Source organism: Manihot esculenta, chromosome 17 (assembly GCF_001659605.2).
Source record: "Manihot esculenta cultivar AM560-2 chromosome 17, M.esculenta_v8, whole genome shotgun sequence".
Lineage (NCBI taxonomy): Eukaryota > Viridiplantae > Streptophyta > Magnoliopsida > Malpighiales > Euphorbiaceae > Manihot > Manihot esculenta.
The window spans coordinates 6,010,850-6,025,481 of record NC_035177.2 but is presented as its reverse complement, the minus strand read 5'-3'; the positions used below and the strand labels follow the sequence as shown (position 1 = coordinate 6,025,481).

Sequence of the window (14,632 nt, the reverse complement as noted above, 5' to 3'; positions counted from 1 at the left end):
CGAGCGACAGCTGTGAAAGAGAGATGCGAGCCGCGAGCGACAGCTGTGAAAGAGAGACGTGAGCCGCGAGCGACAGCTGTTAGAGAGAGACGCGAGCCATGAGCGATGGCCGTGAGAGAGAGACGTGAAGGATGGAGAGAAGAGACTCTGGCTTTGGCGAGTGGGTGGATGGGTGGCTGCGGGACTGAAGACGCGAAGGATGGAGAGAAGTGACTCTGGCTGGCTTTGGCGAATGGGTGAGTGGGTGGCTGCGGGACTGGCGATTGGGTGGGTGGATGGCCGTGGCTGCGGGACTGAACTGAAGGACGAGAACAGAGAAAGGACGAGAACGGTGAGGAGTCTCGCGGTCGTCTGAGACTGAGGTTTGAGAGAGAGGGAGGTAGGTGGGAACTTAGGAAGTGCCTATTGCCAAAGTGATATAATAACCCTATCATAAAACGCAGCGTTTAAATCTAATTCGGTCGGTTCGGTTCGACCGAATTATTTTGTCTTTAAAACCGAACCGAACCGACCAACCCGAAATTTTCAAAAATTAAAATCGAACCGAACCGATTTTATTTTAAAACCGAACTAAAGTATTAAATTAAATCGGTTCGGTCGGTTATTTCGATTCTAACCGAACAGTGCTCACCCCTAGCCCGAACCCCTCAGTCTAAGCTAAATAAAAATTATTAATAAAAATATATTTTTATATAAATTATTAATTTAAATATTAAAAATTAGATAAATTTAAATATTTTAAAATAAATTCGAACATTAGTAATATTAATAATATTAATTAAATTTATATCGAATGGTTTTTGCAGGTATCTATTCGTTTGAAAGTAAAAGAAAAATTCAACTTCCCAAATTCCTTTACTTTTATCCTATATTAAAAATTATTAATTAAAATACGCATCTTTAATAAATTAATATTGTGTTTTAAACTAAAAAATACTAAATAAACATGAAATTTTTAAAATTCTGTGACTATATGTTACTGTTAATTACTTAAATAAAATTAATTTTTTAAAAGAAAATTAACCTTATTAAAAATATTATATTTTTTTCGTTCCATTAAATTAAAAATTAAAAAAAAAAAACCGAAAATTTCAACCCTACTTTTTATTACCCTTTAACTTTTTTTATAAGGGTATTATTACCAGTAACGAAGTCCATATGACTACGATACGATTACGCGTTCGCCGGCCCTTTTCCCTTTAGCCGCTCACGATTTAATCGGCGACTCTTTCCTAGAAACTCCCTACGGCATTCGCCATCTTGGTTTTTGTCCACTCTCTCCTTTGTTTTGTTTTGTTTTTAACTAAAATTCAGCTGAAATTCACTTCAAATAAATCTCAAACCCAAATGCACAACAAATTGTCGCACCTCATCGCCATTCGCTCCTCCCTTATCTCCTCTCCTTCCTCCTCCTTTCCACCTCACCACCCTTTTCTTCCACTCACTCCACTCTCTTTCTCTTTGTGAATTCCCTTCAATCCATTTCATTAAGATCTCACTTTCCTTCCTTCTTTCTTTGCTTTCCTTCCTTTGATTTGGGTATTGGGTTGTTTGTTTCTCTTGTGTGTATGGAATGACGGACTATCGGATATCATCCACGATGAATCTGTGGACGGACGATAACGCATCGGTCATGGAAGCCTTCATGAACTCTGATCTCGCCGCTCTTTGGCCGCCGCCGCAATCCGCCGCTTCTACTTCCACTCCTGCGCCACCCAACGCCGACGCCAGTAGGACCCTTATCAACCAATCTCAGCAGCTTTTTAATCAGGAAACCCTCCAGCAGCGTCTCCAGACCTTGATCGAGGGAGCCAGGGAGAGCTGGACCTACGCCATCTTCTGGCAATCGTCGTATGATTACTCGGGTGCGTCGGTGTTGGGGTGGGGTGATGGGTACTATAAAGGAGAGGAGGATAAGGGTAAAGGCAAATCTAAAGGTTCTAGCTCTTCAGTTGCAGAGCAGGAGCACCGAAAGAAGGTGCTACGGGAGCTCAATTCGCTGATCTCAGGTCCCACTGCCGTCACCGACGATGCTGTTGATGAAGAAGTCACTGATACCGAGTGGTTCTTTCTCGTTTCCATGACTCAGTCATTTGTTAATGGAAGTGGGTTGCCGGGTCAAGCCTTTTTTAATGGGAATCCGGTCTGGGTGGCTGGACCTGACCGGCTTTCTGCGTCGCCGTGCGACCGCGCCAGGCAGGGTCAAGTTTTCGGCTTGCAGACCTTGGTGTGTATCCCATCAGCGAATGGAGTTGTAGAGCTTGGTTCAACTGAGGTGATTTATCAGAGCTCGGATCTGATGAACAAGGTTAGGGTTTTGTTTAATTTCAATAGTTTGGAGGTGGGTTCATGGCCGATGGGAACGAATCCTGACCAGGGTGAGAATGATCCATCCTCGATGTGGATCAGTGATCCATCGCAGAGTGGGATTGAAATGAAGGATGGAAATAGCACAGTTCCATCATCAGGTGGCACCACAACTGCAAATAATAGCAACAATAATAACCATAATGGCTCGAAAGGGATTCAATTTGGGAATCCCAATTCGAGTAGCGTGACTGAAAACCCTAGTGGAATTCAATTGCAGAATCATCAACAGGGTAACCAGCAGCAACAGCAGATGACACAGACACAGACACAGACACAGACACAGAGCTTTTTTACTCGTGAGTTGAACTTTGGGGAATATAGTGCTTTTGATGGTAGTAGTGCTAGGAATGGGAATTCCAATCTGTTGAAGCCAGAATCAGGGGAAATTTTGAATTTTGGGGAGAGTAAGAGGAGTTCTTGTAGTGCAAATGGAAATTTCTTTTCAGGTCATTCACAGTTTGCAGTGGAGGAGAATAACAAGAAGAAAAGATCCCCAAATTCAAGGGGGAGCAATGAAGAAGGGATGCTTTCCTTTACTTCTGGGGTTATCTTGCCTTCTTCTGGTGTGGTGAAATCAAGTGGTGGTACGGGGGATTCAGACCACTCTGATCTTGAAGCCTCTGTTGTTAGACAAACGGAGACTAGCAAAGTTGTGGAACCTGAAAAGAAGCCACGGAAACGGGGAAGGAAACCAGCCAACGGAAGAGAAGAACCACTGAATCATGTTGAAGCAGAGAGACAGAGAAGAGAGAAACTTAACCAGAGGTTCTATTCCCTGCGAGCTGTAGTTCCCAATGTGTCAAAGATGGATAAAGCTTCGCTTCTTGGAGATGCCATAGCTTATATCAAGGAGCTTAGATCAAAGCTGCAAGCTTCAGAGTCTGATAAGGAGGAGTTGGAGAAGCAAGTGGAATCAATGAAGAAAGAGTTTGCTAGCAAAGATACACGCCAAGAGCCACCTCCTCGTGATCAAGAACTCAAGATGTCAAATACCCAGGGAAGCAAACCGATAGAAGTAGATGTAGATGTGAAGATAATCGGATGGGATGCAATGATAAGAATCCAATGTAGCAAAAAGAATCACCCAGCAGCTAGGTTAATGGCAGCTTTGAAAGAGTTGGACCTTGATGTTCACCATGCCAGTGTGTCGGTTGTGAATGATTTGATGATCCAGCAAGCCACGGTGAAGATGGGTAGTCGATTTTACACACAGGAGCAGCTCAGGGTAGCCTTATCAACCAAAGTTGGTGACACCTGATATGGTCTGAAACCAGATCAAGAACTTGCTTTTAGCCATTGGTATAGAGCTTGTTAAGCTTATTATATTATATAGGCCTTGAATTAATTTCCTAATGGTGTTAGGTTTCTGGGACATTTTAAGGCTCCTGACGGCACAATCTCTGTAAAATAGTATTGTTGCTACTCATTTCTTGGTAGTTTGTTCTAGTATCATATGAGTTTGAGCCGATTTTAATGGAGGAGCTGAACTGAGAAGAGTTGTGTAGCTCTGTGAGCTCCAATCAAGTGAAGATAGCTTTTTCTTTTTCTTTTTATGTTGATTTTCCTGTCTGTCCTTGATGTATATACTTTATAAATTGGAACCTCATGGGTTTTGTGCAATCTATTCAATGTGTATCAATGTAGAAATTATTTCCCCTGTTTTCCAATCATGGAAATCTGCTAAGTGGTCTTGTCTTTTTCATCTCCCCAATTCAACCAAGGAAAAGGGTTTTGCAGAAGTTGGCTTTGATTGAAGATCTGCAAACTGAATATTTCCTTTTTCAGTGGAAGCTAGACAGTTCCATATTTGTATATTTGAGAATGAATAGTTTGCCATATAAATGGTCTGTCAAAGATTCTCAACATTTCTAATTTTGGTGAGTTAGCTCTTGACCTTCATTTTCTTGCTGAAATTGTACCAGCATGCCTGAGAATCCTACCCAACCTCTTTCTTTAACCATGAACATGAACTTGTGGAGTGCATGAGCATGCAACATTAAGAAAAAATAAAAAAAAGATTCGTTTAGATCCATTGTTTCTTTTCTGGTTTCCTCCTTCTGCTTGCACACTTCCCAGCATATGAAAAACACTAACCATACATTAGAGCTTTAGAACTTCAAAAAGAAAAAAATTGTTATATCAAACTTAATCCTTTCGTTTGCTATGAATATTTTGTAAAAAAAAAAAATTCTTATAAATTTATGCATAATAGAATTTTTTTTAAATTAAAAAGAATTAATTTTTTTTTAATTTCAAACACTCTATTAAAGGTTAATGAAGACCATGATTATTAATAATGGCAAGAACAGAAGTTTTTCTTATAAACTGTAAAAATTGCGAAAATAAATAGATGTGAGTATATGAAAAAAAAAATTAATTAATTAATATAATTTTTAAATAGTGTAAATTATACTGTTAAGTAGGTGACGTTTTCATGTTGAATTTGATTATCATATCTCATTTGTATAAAAAAAAAAATAAGTCTCCATTTATTGCAGAAATAATTAATATTTAAAAAATATTTTTATAAAAAATATTTTATGTGAAAAATAATTTTCACAAAAAATATATTTTACGTTAATAAGAGTCTGAAAATGTAAAAGAATAATTTAGTACTGTACTGCATAGTATAAATTTTATATTTAAAAAGAAATTTCTCAGTTTATATAAATTTATAATATAAATATATAAAATTTTATATAAATTTACTATATTTGACGAATCTGTATAGAATCGGTCGGAACAAAATTTTCCCCACTCGAAATGCGGAATCTTGTCATAACGGGGTTATGGTTGGGTGTGGTGGGGCCCATCCACCGCAAGGAAATGCATGTTATGTTGTGTTTCCTCGCAAAGAATGTTTACAAGGGGATGGTTTACATGTAGATTAAGCAGATAACGTTGAACACATGGCTAAATGAGCATAGCAGGGCCACAAATGTGAAAGCAAGAAATGAATGTCAAAGGAATGACTCATTAAAGATTAATTTGCAAACGCAAGTATCCAAAATACTATTAGCTACCGCTTTTGCTTTCTCTTTTTAATATAATATTTGTAGGGATGGGTCCAAATCATTTAGAAAAATAATATTAATTTGGATCGGTTTCCTAAATGTGGAAAATATTTTTAATGGATTAATTTTTTAAAAATAAATAACTTATTTTATTGGTTATTATATTAAAAAAATAAAATATATCGATAAAATTTATGTATAATTTCATCTTTAAATCCCAAACTTATTTCAATCAAAATTCATTAACTCAAGAACTTTAATATTCTTTGAGTATATCTCGCTTATGAGTCATTCTACTATTTGGATATTTATGAATAAATCATACCATAGTATTCAATTCTTAACATTTCAAAATGATAATTTTGTTTTAAACATACACATGTGCTTAAAAATATTTTATACATCCCACGAATACCGAATAAATATGTCAATAGTAGAATATATATATATATATATATATATAAATTCATCAATCTATCCGGATGTAAAAATAATCCTCTAGATAGGGGTGTAAATGAATCAAATTGTTCATGAGCTATTTAAAATTCGGTTCGATAAAAACTTGACCGAGCTCGACTCAATTTCTAAACGAGTCAAAGTCGAACTTAATTTTTAAACTCGTTTGGTAAACAAGTCAAGCTTGAGCTCCATAGTATTCGGCTCGTTAAGTCTGGTGAGTTCGGCTCGTTTCTGAGTTTATGAGCAGGCTCGCGAATAGGATCATAAACAGTCTCGTTAAGTAAGCTGAAATTATTATCACAAGAGAAATAAACTCAAACTCTGCATATACTTTCATGAGTCAAATATAAATTTTATAAAATTTAGCTCTATATAGTTTAGTTACACTCTTAAACTTGCATATATTTGGATTATTAAGATTTAAAAGTTTATCTTTATAAATTTACGAGCTAATTTATAAATATATTTATTTAACTAAAATTATTTTAGTTTTAAACTTATTAATTTTAAATTAAAACTCATTATACATGTAAATAAATTGAACTACTCGTGAACTATTCGAGACTAAACTCGATAAAAGCTCGACTCGTCTAAGCTCGTTTGCTAAACGAGCCAAGCTTGAACTTCTTAATACTCGGCTTGAGTTTGAAAAAATTTTAACGAATCAAGTTTGAACTTTTCAAAGTTCGGCTTAACTCAGTTCATTTACACCGCTACCTCTAGGTAGATCACTGCACCATTTATTCGAATGTAAAAAATTTGGGAAGAAATTTTATTCCAATCGCAACTCCACCATTTATTTGCATTTAATATTCAAATCAACCCATAACTAACTTAATTGAATGAATTTGGCATTAATTTAAAAAAGGCCCACATTTAATCTAACAAGAAAGAAAAATTAAAAACCTAAGAATTGAGAGGAAGAGCACTTACCTTAATTACACAAAACCTTAAAAATCTCCAAATGTTCTCCTTAATTCACCTTTTCTTTTTCTTTGGATATTTCCACTTCCAAATCTCTTGACTCTTCACAATTCCAAATAAAGAAAATCATATAAATGCAAAATTTTATCATCGAATGCAAGAAAAAAAAAATGGTAGATAAACCTTTTTTAAAACAATTTTAAACTTACCCAACTCTTCCTCTATCTAAAATCACTATTCACATAAACTTCTCTATTTAATTTCTTTGAATTTGTGGCCTTAATCACTTCTTAATATCTTGTGGAAGTGTTAGGAGTTGATAGGTTTTAATTTGCAAGTGATTTGGAGGTGGGATTTTAAAGGAAGAAGAGGAAAAGAAGATCGAGGGGAAGGAGGATTGGGTATTTGGCCATGCTTGGTGTTTTATCTTTTTCTTCTCTCTTATCTCTTAAAATTTAATTGAAGAGTGACGGGTGTCGAATTCGTCAATTTAAAATTTATTTTCCTTCTCTCAACTGACAAGAATTTGTAGACAGGTAAGTGAGTATCGATCTCACATAGACTTTAATCTTGTTTAATTTAGATGGCCAATTTGAAATAGAGAATAGTTTAATTCAAAAAGTGAGAAGAAAAATTTTTTCTTTTTTTATGAAAATGGTTGTGCCTTGGGCAAGCCAATAAAAATAAACTTAAGAGAAAATAAATAAATAAATAATGTAATTGAAAATTTAGAAACAACTAATTAATTAAAACTTTCAGCTGAAGGCAATCAAATTGAGGTATTTTGCAGTTGATCATTGATTAAAAAAAATAATTCATTTTATTATCTATTGTTTGGTTATAGTGGTCAAACACGCGAATCCCACCAATTCTTCTTTATGAATAAATTAATCTGCTTCGCGCTTAAATTAATTCCTAGTCAACTAACAACCCCAACAAGCGTGTAGATTTAATTAGTCGACTGCTTTAAGAGAGAAGAATCCAAACTTGATTAATAAAAATACGCGTTTTATTTAAATCAAACTAATATGTTAATTACTACTTGTTATTAACTCAATTAAACAATTACGGATTTAATCAGATTAATTAGCGATAAGTTATTTTTCCAAGAGATTCAATAGGCCTCTTGAATTTTCAAGAAAACAACAATGGAGGTGGTGTTCCTCGAAATCAGAAATTGACAAAAAAATAGAAATAAGATGAAGAGAATTAAGTGCATAACCTCACAACTTAAACAAATCTCAATTTAAATTCACCTTCAACTGAAAATAAATGTTTAGCCACTCATGGCCATAATAAAATTATAACAACTAAGCAAAAGAAGAAGAAAAAGAAAAGAAGATGGAGAAGAGAGTAGGGGGCAGCAAGAGAGGAAATGAGAGTGAGAGGTAGAATCTGATTCTCCAGGTTAAATGCTAGGAGCCTTTATATAGGCACAAAAAGATAAAACTTAAAATAAAAACTATTATCCCTATCTTATCTCTATCTTCATCTTATCTCTATCTTCATCTTATTTCTATCCTCATCCGATTGAGTTTGATTCAATTTGACTCCACTTGAAGCTAATATTATCTTTGCTTAGATGACAAAATCTATTTTATCTCCCCATCGCCTCCCAGTATAAAAAATCCTTTAATTCAATATTTTTTCTTCCTTTTATCAACTTCTGCTCACAAACCTGTACAAAATTAAATTCAAATTAAAATTAAATATTTACATAAAAATTACAGTAAAATCAAGGAATTAAATGAGGAAAAAAATTGTGAGTTTTGCAACTCATCAGATTTCCCCACACTTGCACCTTTGCTTGTCCTCAAGCACAAAAATTGAAATGAAACAATGAAATACAGCCCTGTCCTCAACCAATCTGAAATTTAATTTGTCCAAAGCAAAGAACCAAATTGTCATGCAATAGGATAATAGCAGAAATAGCTTAACTCACCAAAGTTCACTTCAACAAGTTTCATATTTAAAACATGTTTCTCAACTCATAAAGTTGGTCCTCAATTTAATTTCAAGCACATAAAATATTAGAATGCCATATAATATTAAACTGCCCTTTTGAAAGAATAGAATCTTAGAACTCTTGACTAGACCAATAAAATTTAAAGATTTGGGGGTTTATTATTTATTTTTTACACTGCCTACTATATCTTGCCTGAAACTGATAAAGTGAACGTGAAACAAATGGTTACTGAGGCATTTGCTCCAGGTTATTCAGCTCAGGTGGCTACTAGCTCCACTCATAATTACCCAATAAAAAGGCATGGGCAAATTTTTTAAACGGCCCAAAAGGGGTGATACTCTCCCAAACACCGATTTCTCCATACAGAATTACCTTAAGGGGTCACCAAGTACCGCACTACTTGGACCATCGGGTTGGTAACCAATTGATCAAGCAACTAGAGGAATGGGTCATAGGAGTGCATTTATTTCTGATTTTTTTTAATATGTTTTTCTTCTTTTTTTCTTTCTCTTTTTTTTTTCTTTTCTTTGATGACACCCCTTAATTTTCACATAAGTATATAGTCTAGAAAATATCCTTTAATTTATTCTCAACAAAGAGCAGCAACTCATTTAAAAGAACATGCATTTTTTACCCAACTATTTAAATAAGGACCATACTTCATGATATTTCAAAACAAGCCTTAAAAATAAAACTAATAAAATGAACAATGATAAATTTATTCTATTTAAGCTAGCATACAAATGGCATAATATCTTGTATTCTATGATAAAGGACATATCAATTTCTTATGGCAAGTAAGGAGCTGTAAAAATTTTTATTTTCTATTTTTTATTTTTTTGAATAAAATGATGCTTAATATTGGAAATCGTAAAAATTAAAAATGAGAAACAATTTAAAGTGCAAGTGCTGAGAATCAAAATAACAAAAGTGTTTATAGGCTTGGGCAAGCCTCTACCTCAAACACCAAAAACTCAAAGAAAAATGGCAGAAAAAGAATAAAAATTCCCAAAAATTTCCAAAAATTTCAGAATGTTCATCAATCATCAATCACAAAAAAAAAAACTTCAATTTCCATACCACATCTCCCCCCATACTTACTCCTTACATTGTCCTCAATGTGGAAAAAAATTCAATCAAACGGGGAAGTCCACAAAATAAAATAAAAGTAAGTTAAAAAAAAACTTCCCTGAGGAGTAAGTCCATATAACTCAAGCTGGTGGTGGGTTGCATTTGTCGGTCTTGGAATTGCTTCAGAATCTCATGTTTCATCTCCTCATCATCATAACTCATCACATCTGCAAACGCTGGCATGTGGTTGCATCCGGCGAGGAAGTGGATGGCGGAGGAGGCGGCGCTGGCCATCTCCAAAAAGGTTCCCTAAAGTCTCGAATTGCCTAGAAAATCCAATCTGCTCCAAAAATAACAAATAAATTAATTTAAAACTAAAAACTAAATGAAAACTTACTTGTGACTCTACAGGCTTGGGCAAGCCTATAATCTTGGGTTGCCTCCTAAGCAGCGCCCTTGTTTATTATCCTAGGCTGGACAGTGGTATATTAAGCTTCATCCACTTCCATCTTCGTATTCATTCAACACCCAAATTAACTTCATTGCTTTTAAGGGATTCAACTTGGAGGAGATTATGATTGAAAATGTGTTATTACTTTCCAAAAATATATATTTCAAATGAGCTGGAAGTAATTTTAACTCAAGTTCTGGTGCCTTATGATTCAAAGCGTCCAATGAGTGGATTATTTCTATGATTTCTTCACTGAATTGCGATGTGCTATTGTCAAGGCAGCCCATTGTCAAGTTTTCGGTTAAAACTACCTCCAACTTGTTTTTCTTGCTTAGTTCAAAGACTTCTTGAGCGAGAGGATCAACTACATCTATGCTGCAAAGAGAAAAATTATCATCAGAATGCTTCATTGCATCATAAACATTAAACTTTACCTCTTCTCCATCAAACTCCATTGAAAGTGTGCCTTCATGCACGTCGATCTTCGTTCTAGCTGTGTTAAGGAATGGTCTTCCTAGCAATAAATCTGTAGAGTTGGATGAATTGTTATCTTCCATATCCAAGACAAAAAAGTCAGCTGGGAAAATTAATCTTCCCACTTGGACCAAAACATCCTCTAACACGCCTTTAGGATAAACTATTGATCTATCGGCGAGTTGGAGTGTGACTCCTGATTGTTTCAAAGGACCTGCATCCAAAGACAAATAAACTGATAGAGGCATAACATTTATGGAAGCTCCTAAATCACACATTGCCTTATTGATTTCAAGATTTCCAACTTTACATGATATAGCAAACATGCCTTTGTCTTTACATTTTGGTGCAATTTTTCTTTGGAGTACAGCTGACACATTCTCTCCTACTTTAATCTTTTCGTGCCCATACAATTTTCTTTTATTAGTGCAAAGGTCTTTTAGAAATTTCGCGTACCTGGGTATTTGCTTTAAAGTCGCAATAAGGGGTATGTTTACCTGGACCTTGCGAAAGATCTCTAAGATCTCTTTCTCTTCCTTTTCTCTTTTTGATTGAACACTTTTAGGAAAAGGTGGACGTATTACCTGCATTGGGGATTGTTCTTCCTCATATTTTTGAGGCTGATTCTCTTCTAGAATCTCTATTTCTGCTTCTGCCTTCTGGTCTGCCTTACTGCCTTGGGCAAGCTTCTTCGGGCTGGCAGATTCTAACTCCTTCCCACTTCGCAGCATAATTACACTTACATTCTGTTTTGGATTTGGCACGGTTTGGGAAGGCAGTTTCCCTTGTGATTCCAGCTTGCTTACTGATGTAGCAAGTTGGCTCATTTGATTCTCCAAATTTTGAATGCTTGACTTCGTTTCCTGTTGAAAAGCAAGAGTGCTATTAGCAAGGGATTGAACAATGTCTTCTATAGACATACCTGATTTTGTAGTTTGATAGTTTGCTATTGGCTGGAAGTTCTGCTGTCTATTCCCATAGCTAAGGTTTGGATGATCTCTTCACCCTGGATTGTAAGTGCTTGAAAATGGGTCATACTTCCTTTGTTGTCCATTGAATTGTTGTCCATTGAACCCTCCAATGGCGTTTACCTATTGCTCTCCTTCTTGAAGGATAGGACACATATCTGTGGGGTGATCTGCTTGTTTGCAAATGCCACAAGTTCGTGTATTGTTCCCTGCAGCCAATTGTCGAATTGTAGCTGTTAGTTGTGAAATTTTAGAATCTAAAGATGCAATACTTACTTCATTGGCATTTCTTGGAATGTTGACTCGCGGTTGTCGAAGCCGGTCAAAAATAACCTTTCTGGTTATCAACAATTTACAACTGCAGATAGTGGTGAAAGGATCGAATCCACAGGGAATTGAAAACTTACCTATTTTCCTTATTAAGACCAAGAGAATAAACTGAAATAAAAATAAACTGAAAGCAAAGTAAACTGAAAGCGAGATAAACTGAAAGCGAGATAAACCGAAAGTGAAATAAACGGAAAGCAAAATAAACTGAAAGCGAAATAAACTGAAATGAGATAAAACTAAAAATGAGATAAACTGAAAGCGGAATAAAAATAAATTGCAGTAAAAGTAAAATGGGTGGTTTGAGATTGATTTGATTAACAAACTACTGAAAGCAATTAAAATAAGCGAATAATAAAATAAAAGAGAAATAAATAATAAGAAAGCTCTAGTTGAAGAATTGGATCCACTTCAGTTGTTGGGATTGATCATTGACACTTAGTTTCTTTTGATTGATTCAATAGATTAGTTATGGAGATGGAAGACGCTTCTCACCACCATGTCTCTCCTTATGATTAAACCAATTAGGGAACGTCCTCTAATTAATTACTAATTAACAAATTGCCAAGGAACGTCCTTGGGCCTTAGGCATCAAACAATTGTTAATTGCATGAATAAAGAGAGAGATCCAATCCTAACTACTCAAACGCATGAGATGCTGCTAGATCATACAATTTCCTTGGTTTTTACACCAAGTGTTCTTATGTTTGAACAATCCAAGCAATTACGGACTTAAAATCATTCAAACTAACAATATATTAGCTTGCAATCAATAATCAATTGGCCACATTGATCAAAATAACAAAGCAATAATGGAATCAAGCGTGAAATTGCACAAATATTGAATAACCAAAAGATAAACAACTTATGTTCAGATCTCACAATCCATAAAACAACCAAAGTTTCAACCAATCTTCAACTAGACAAAAAGGTTTCAACCTCTCATGGCTGAAACAAAAAAAAAAAAATAAAAGAAAAGAAGAAAGGTAGAAGAAGAGATGTGAATCCCGTAGGTGTCTCTAAGGTGGTGTGTAAAGGTTGTGTGGAGGCTCCTTATGTGTCTTTTTATAGTTGAAAGTGCTGCCCTAGGTCATACTTGCTTCCTAATTAGTGAAGAGGCTGCCCAAAGTGCTGGAAAGGAAAGAATCGCATTGCAAATTCTCCAGAAGGAAGGAGGCGCGCGGATCAGGCTTCAGAAGAGGAAGGATACGCGCGGATTGCAGAAGAGGAAGTGGAGCGCAGTCATTGAATGCAGAAGGGAAAGTGAATCTGTCCAGTCTTTCCTTTTTAGGTGGAGTCTTCGTTTGAATTTTGAATGCTGAATGTAGAAGAGGCAAGTGTGTCTTCATGAGATCTTGCTGCCTAAATAGGAAGATATGGCTGCTACAGTGTGTGCACATCTTTGAACAAGGAAAGAAAGATCTGCGATTTGAATTTCAAATAATCTTCTGACTGAGCTTTTCTTATTTGCTTTTGCTTCTGCACTTTCCTTATTTGAAAACTTTCCTTTTCTGAAAACTTTCCTTATTTGAAAACTTTCCTTTTTTGGCACTTTCCATATTTGGCACTTTTTGGCAGTTTTAAGAGCATTTTCTCCAGATTGTCTCTTTACACCTAATATCTGCAAAACATGATTAAAACCACAAAATTAAGCAGAAAAGATGTAAATAAACATCAAGAACATAATGATAAAATGGACTAAGATATGCTCTATCAAATACCCCCACACCTAGCCTTTTGCTTATCCTCAAGCAAATAAACATAATCAAACAAACTTTCTTTGCTCTAGATCCTTATTACCACTTAAGCTCTTACTCAAGACACCTATTTTGAATCATTGCAGTGAAGAATATATGCATGAAGATTACTCACATTCTTTCCTTGTTTCCCTTTACTTACCATGGCTAGGATTTGTTTTACTCAAGAGAGAGATCATACATGCACATATTATTTGTTCAGATAAGACTCTTTTTAGGTTTTAGATTGACTTGCCCTTACCTTGAAGTACTTTATTCAGTCTTTTGCACTTAGATCTTGCTTGAAAAAGTCACCAACCTTTTGACGTGAAGGTACATATTGGTGATACCCACCCCCAGTTACTCAGTTGGTCACCTGTCCAAGTGGCTACTAGCTCTGTTCATAGTCTTTCAACCATTGGAACAGTTTTAAATTTGTGCTCATGAGGTCTTTCCTTTGCTGAATTTTCTTTCTCTCAATGATTTGGGCAAATCAACATCAATTGTTAAATCAAGTCAAGTTAAGTTCATTCACACAATTTTCAATTTATTCTCTCTAATGAGTGTCATCAATATATTTTTCACCATGGCAAAATTAAAGATTCAATTCAAAAGGCAATTCTCAAACATGAATATAACTCACTGCAATTGATTCAACATAAGTTTAAAGAGTTATCACATCAATGGGGTCATGGAAAGAAAAGCTCATCAACATAGTCTATCAGTTTGAGTGAAGCAAATCGGAACACAAAAAGGAAGAAGACTGTGATTGTGTGTGTTATTGAAAGCAAAACGAAAAATTTGAAAAAAATTCGCACTAAAAATGAAAATAAAAATTCAAACTGAAAATCAAAGTAAAAATTAAAAATTCA

At 35.2% G+C, this 14,632-nt stretch overlaps 2 protein-coding genes across 2 annotated transcripts; one reads left to right on the top strand and one right to left on the bottom strand.

Annotated features, from left to right (window-relative positions):
* Positions 1–1,342: 1,342 nt before the first annotated feature.
* On the top strand, positions 1,343–3,992 carry LOC110604711 (transcription factor MYC2). Its single transcript, XM_021742990.2, has one exon. The coding sequence runs from the start codon at positions 1,574–1,576 to the stop codon at positions 3,626–3,628; it is 2,055 nt and encodes a 684-aa protein (XP_021598682.1). The 5' UTR covers positions 1,343–1,573; the 3' UTR covers positions 3,629–3,992.
* A 6,023-nt stretch (positions 3,993–10,015) lies between these two features.
* On the bottom strand, positions 10,016–11,649 carry LOC122722298. The gene is made up of 4 exons (XM_043952772.1): positions 11,058–11,649; positions 10,685–10,943; positions 10,567–10,630; positions 10,016–10,144 (listed from the first exon to the last, which is right to left on the bottom strand). Exons 1-4 carry the CDS (start codon positions 11,647–11,649, stop codon positions 10,016–10,018), a joined length of 1,044 nt encoding a protein of 347 aa, XP_043808707.1.
* Between the last annotated feature and the right edge of the window lie 2,983 nt (positions 11,650–14,632).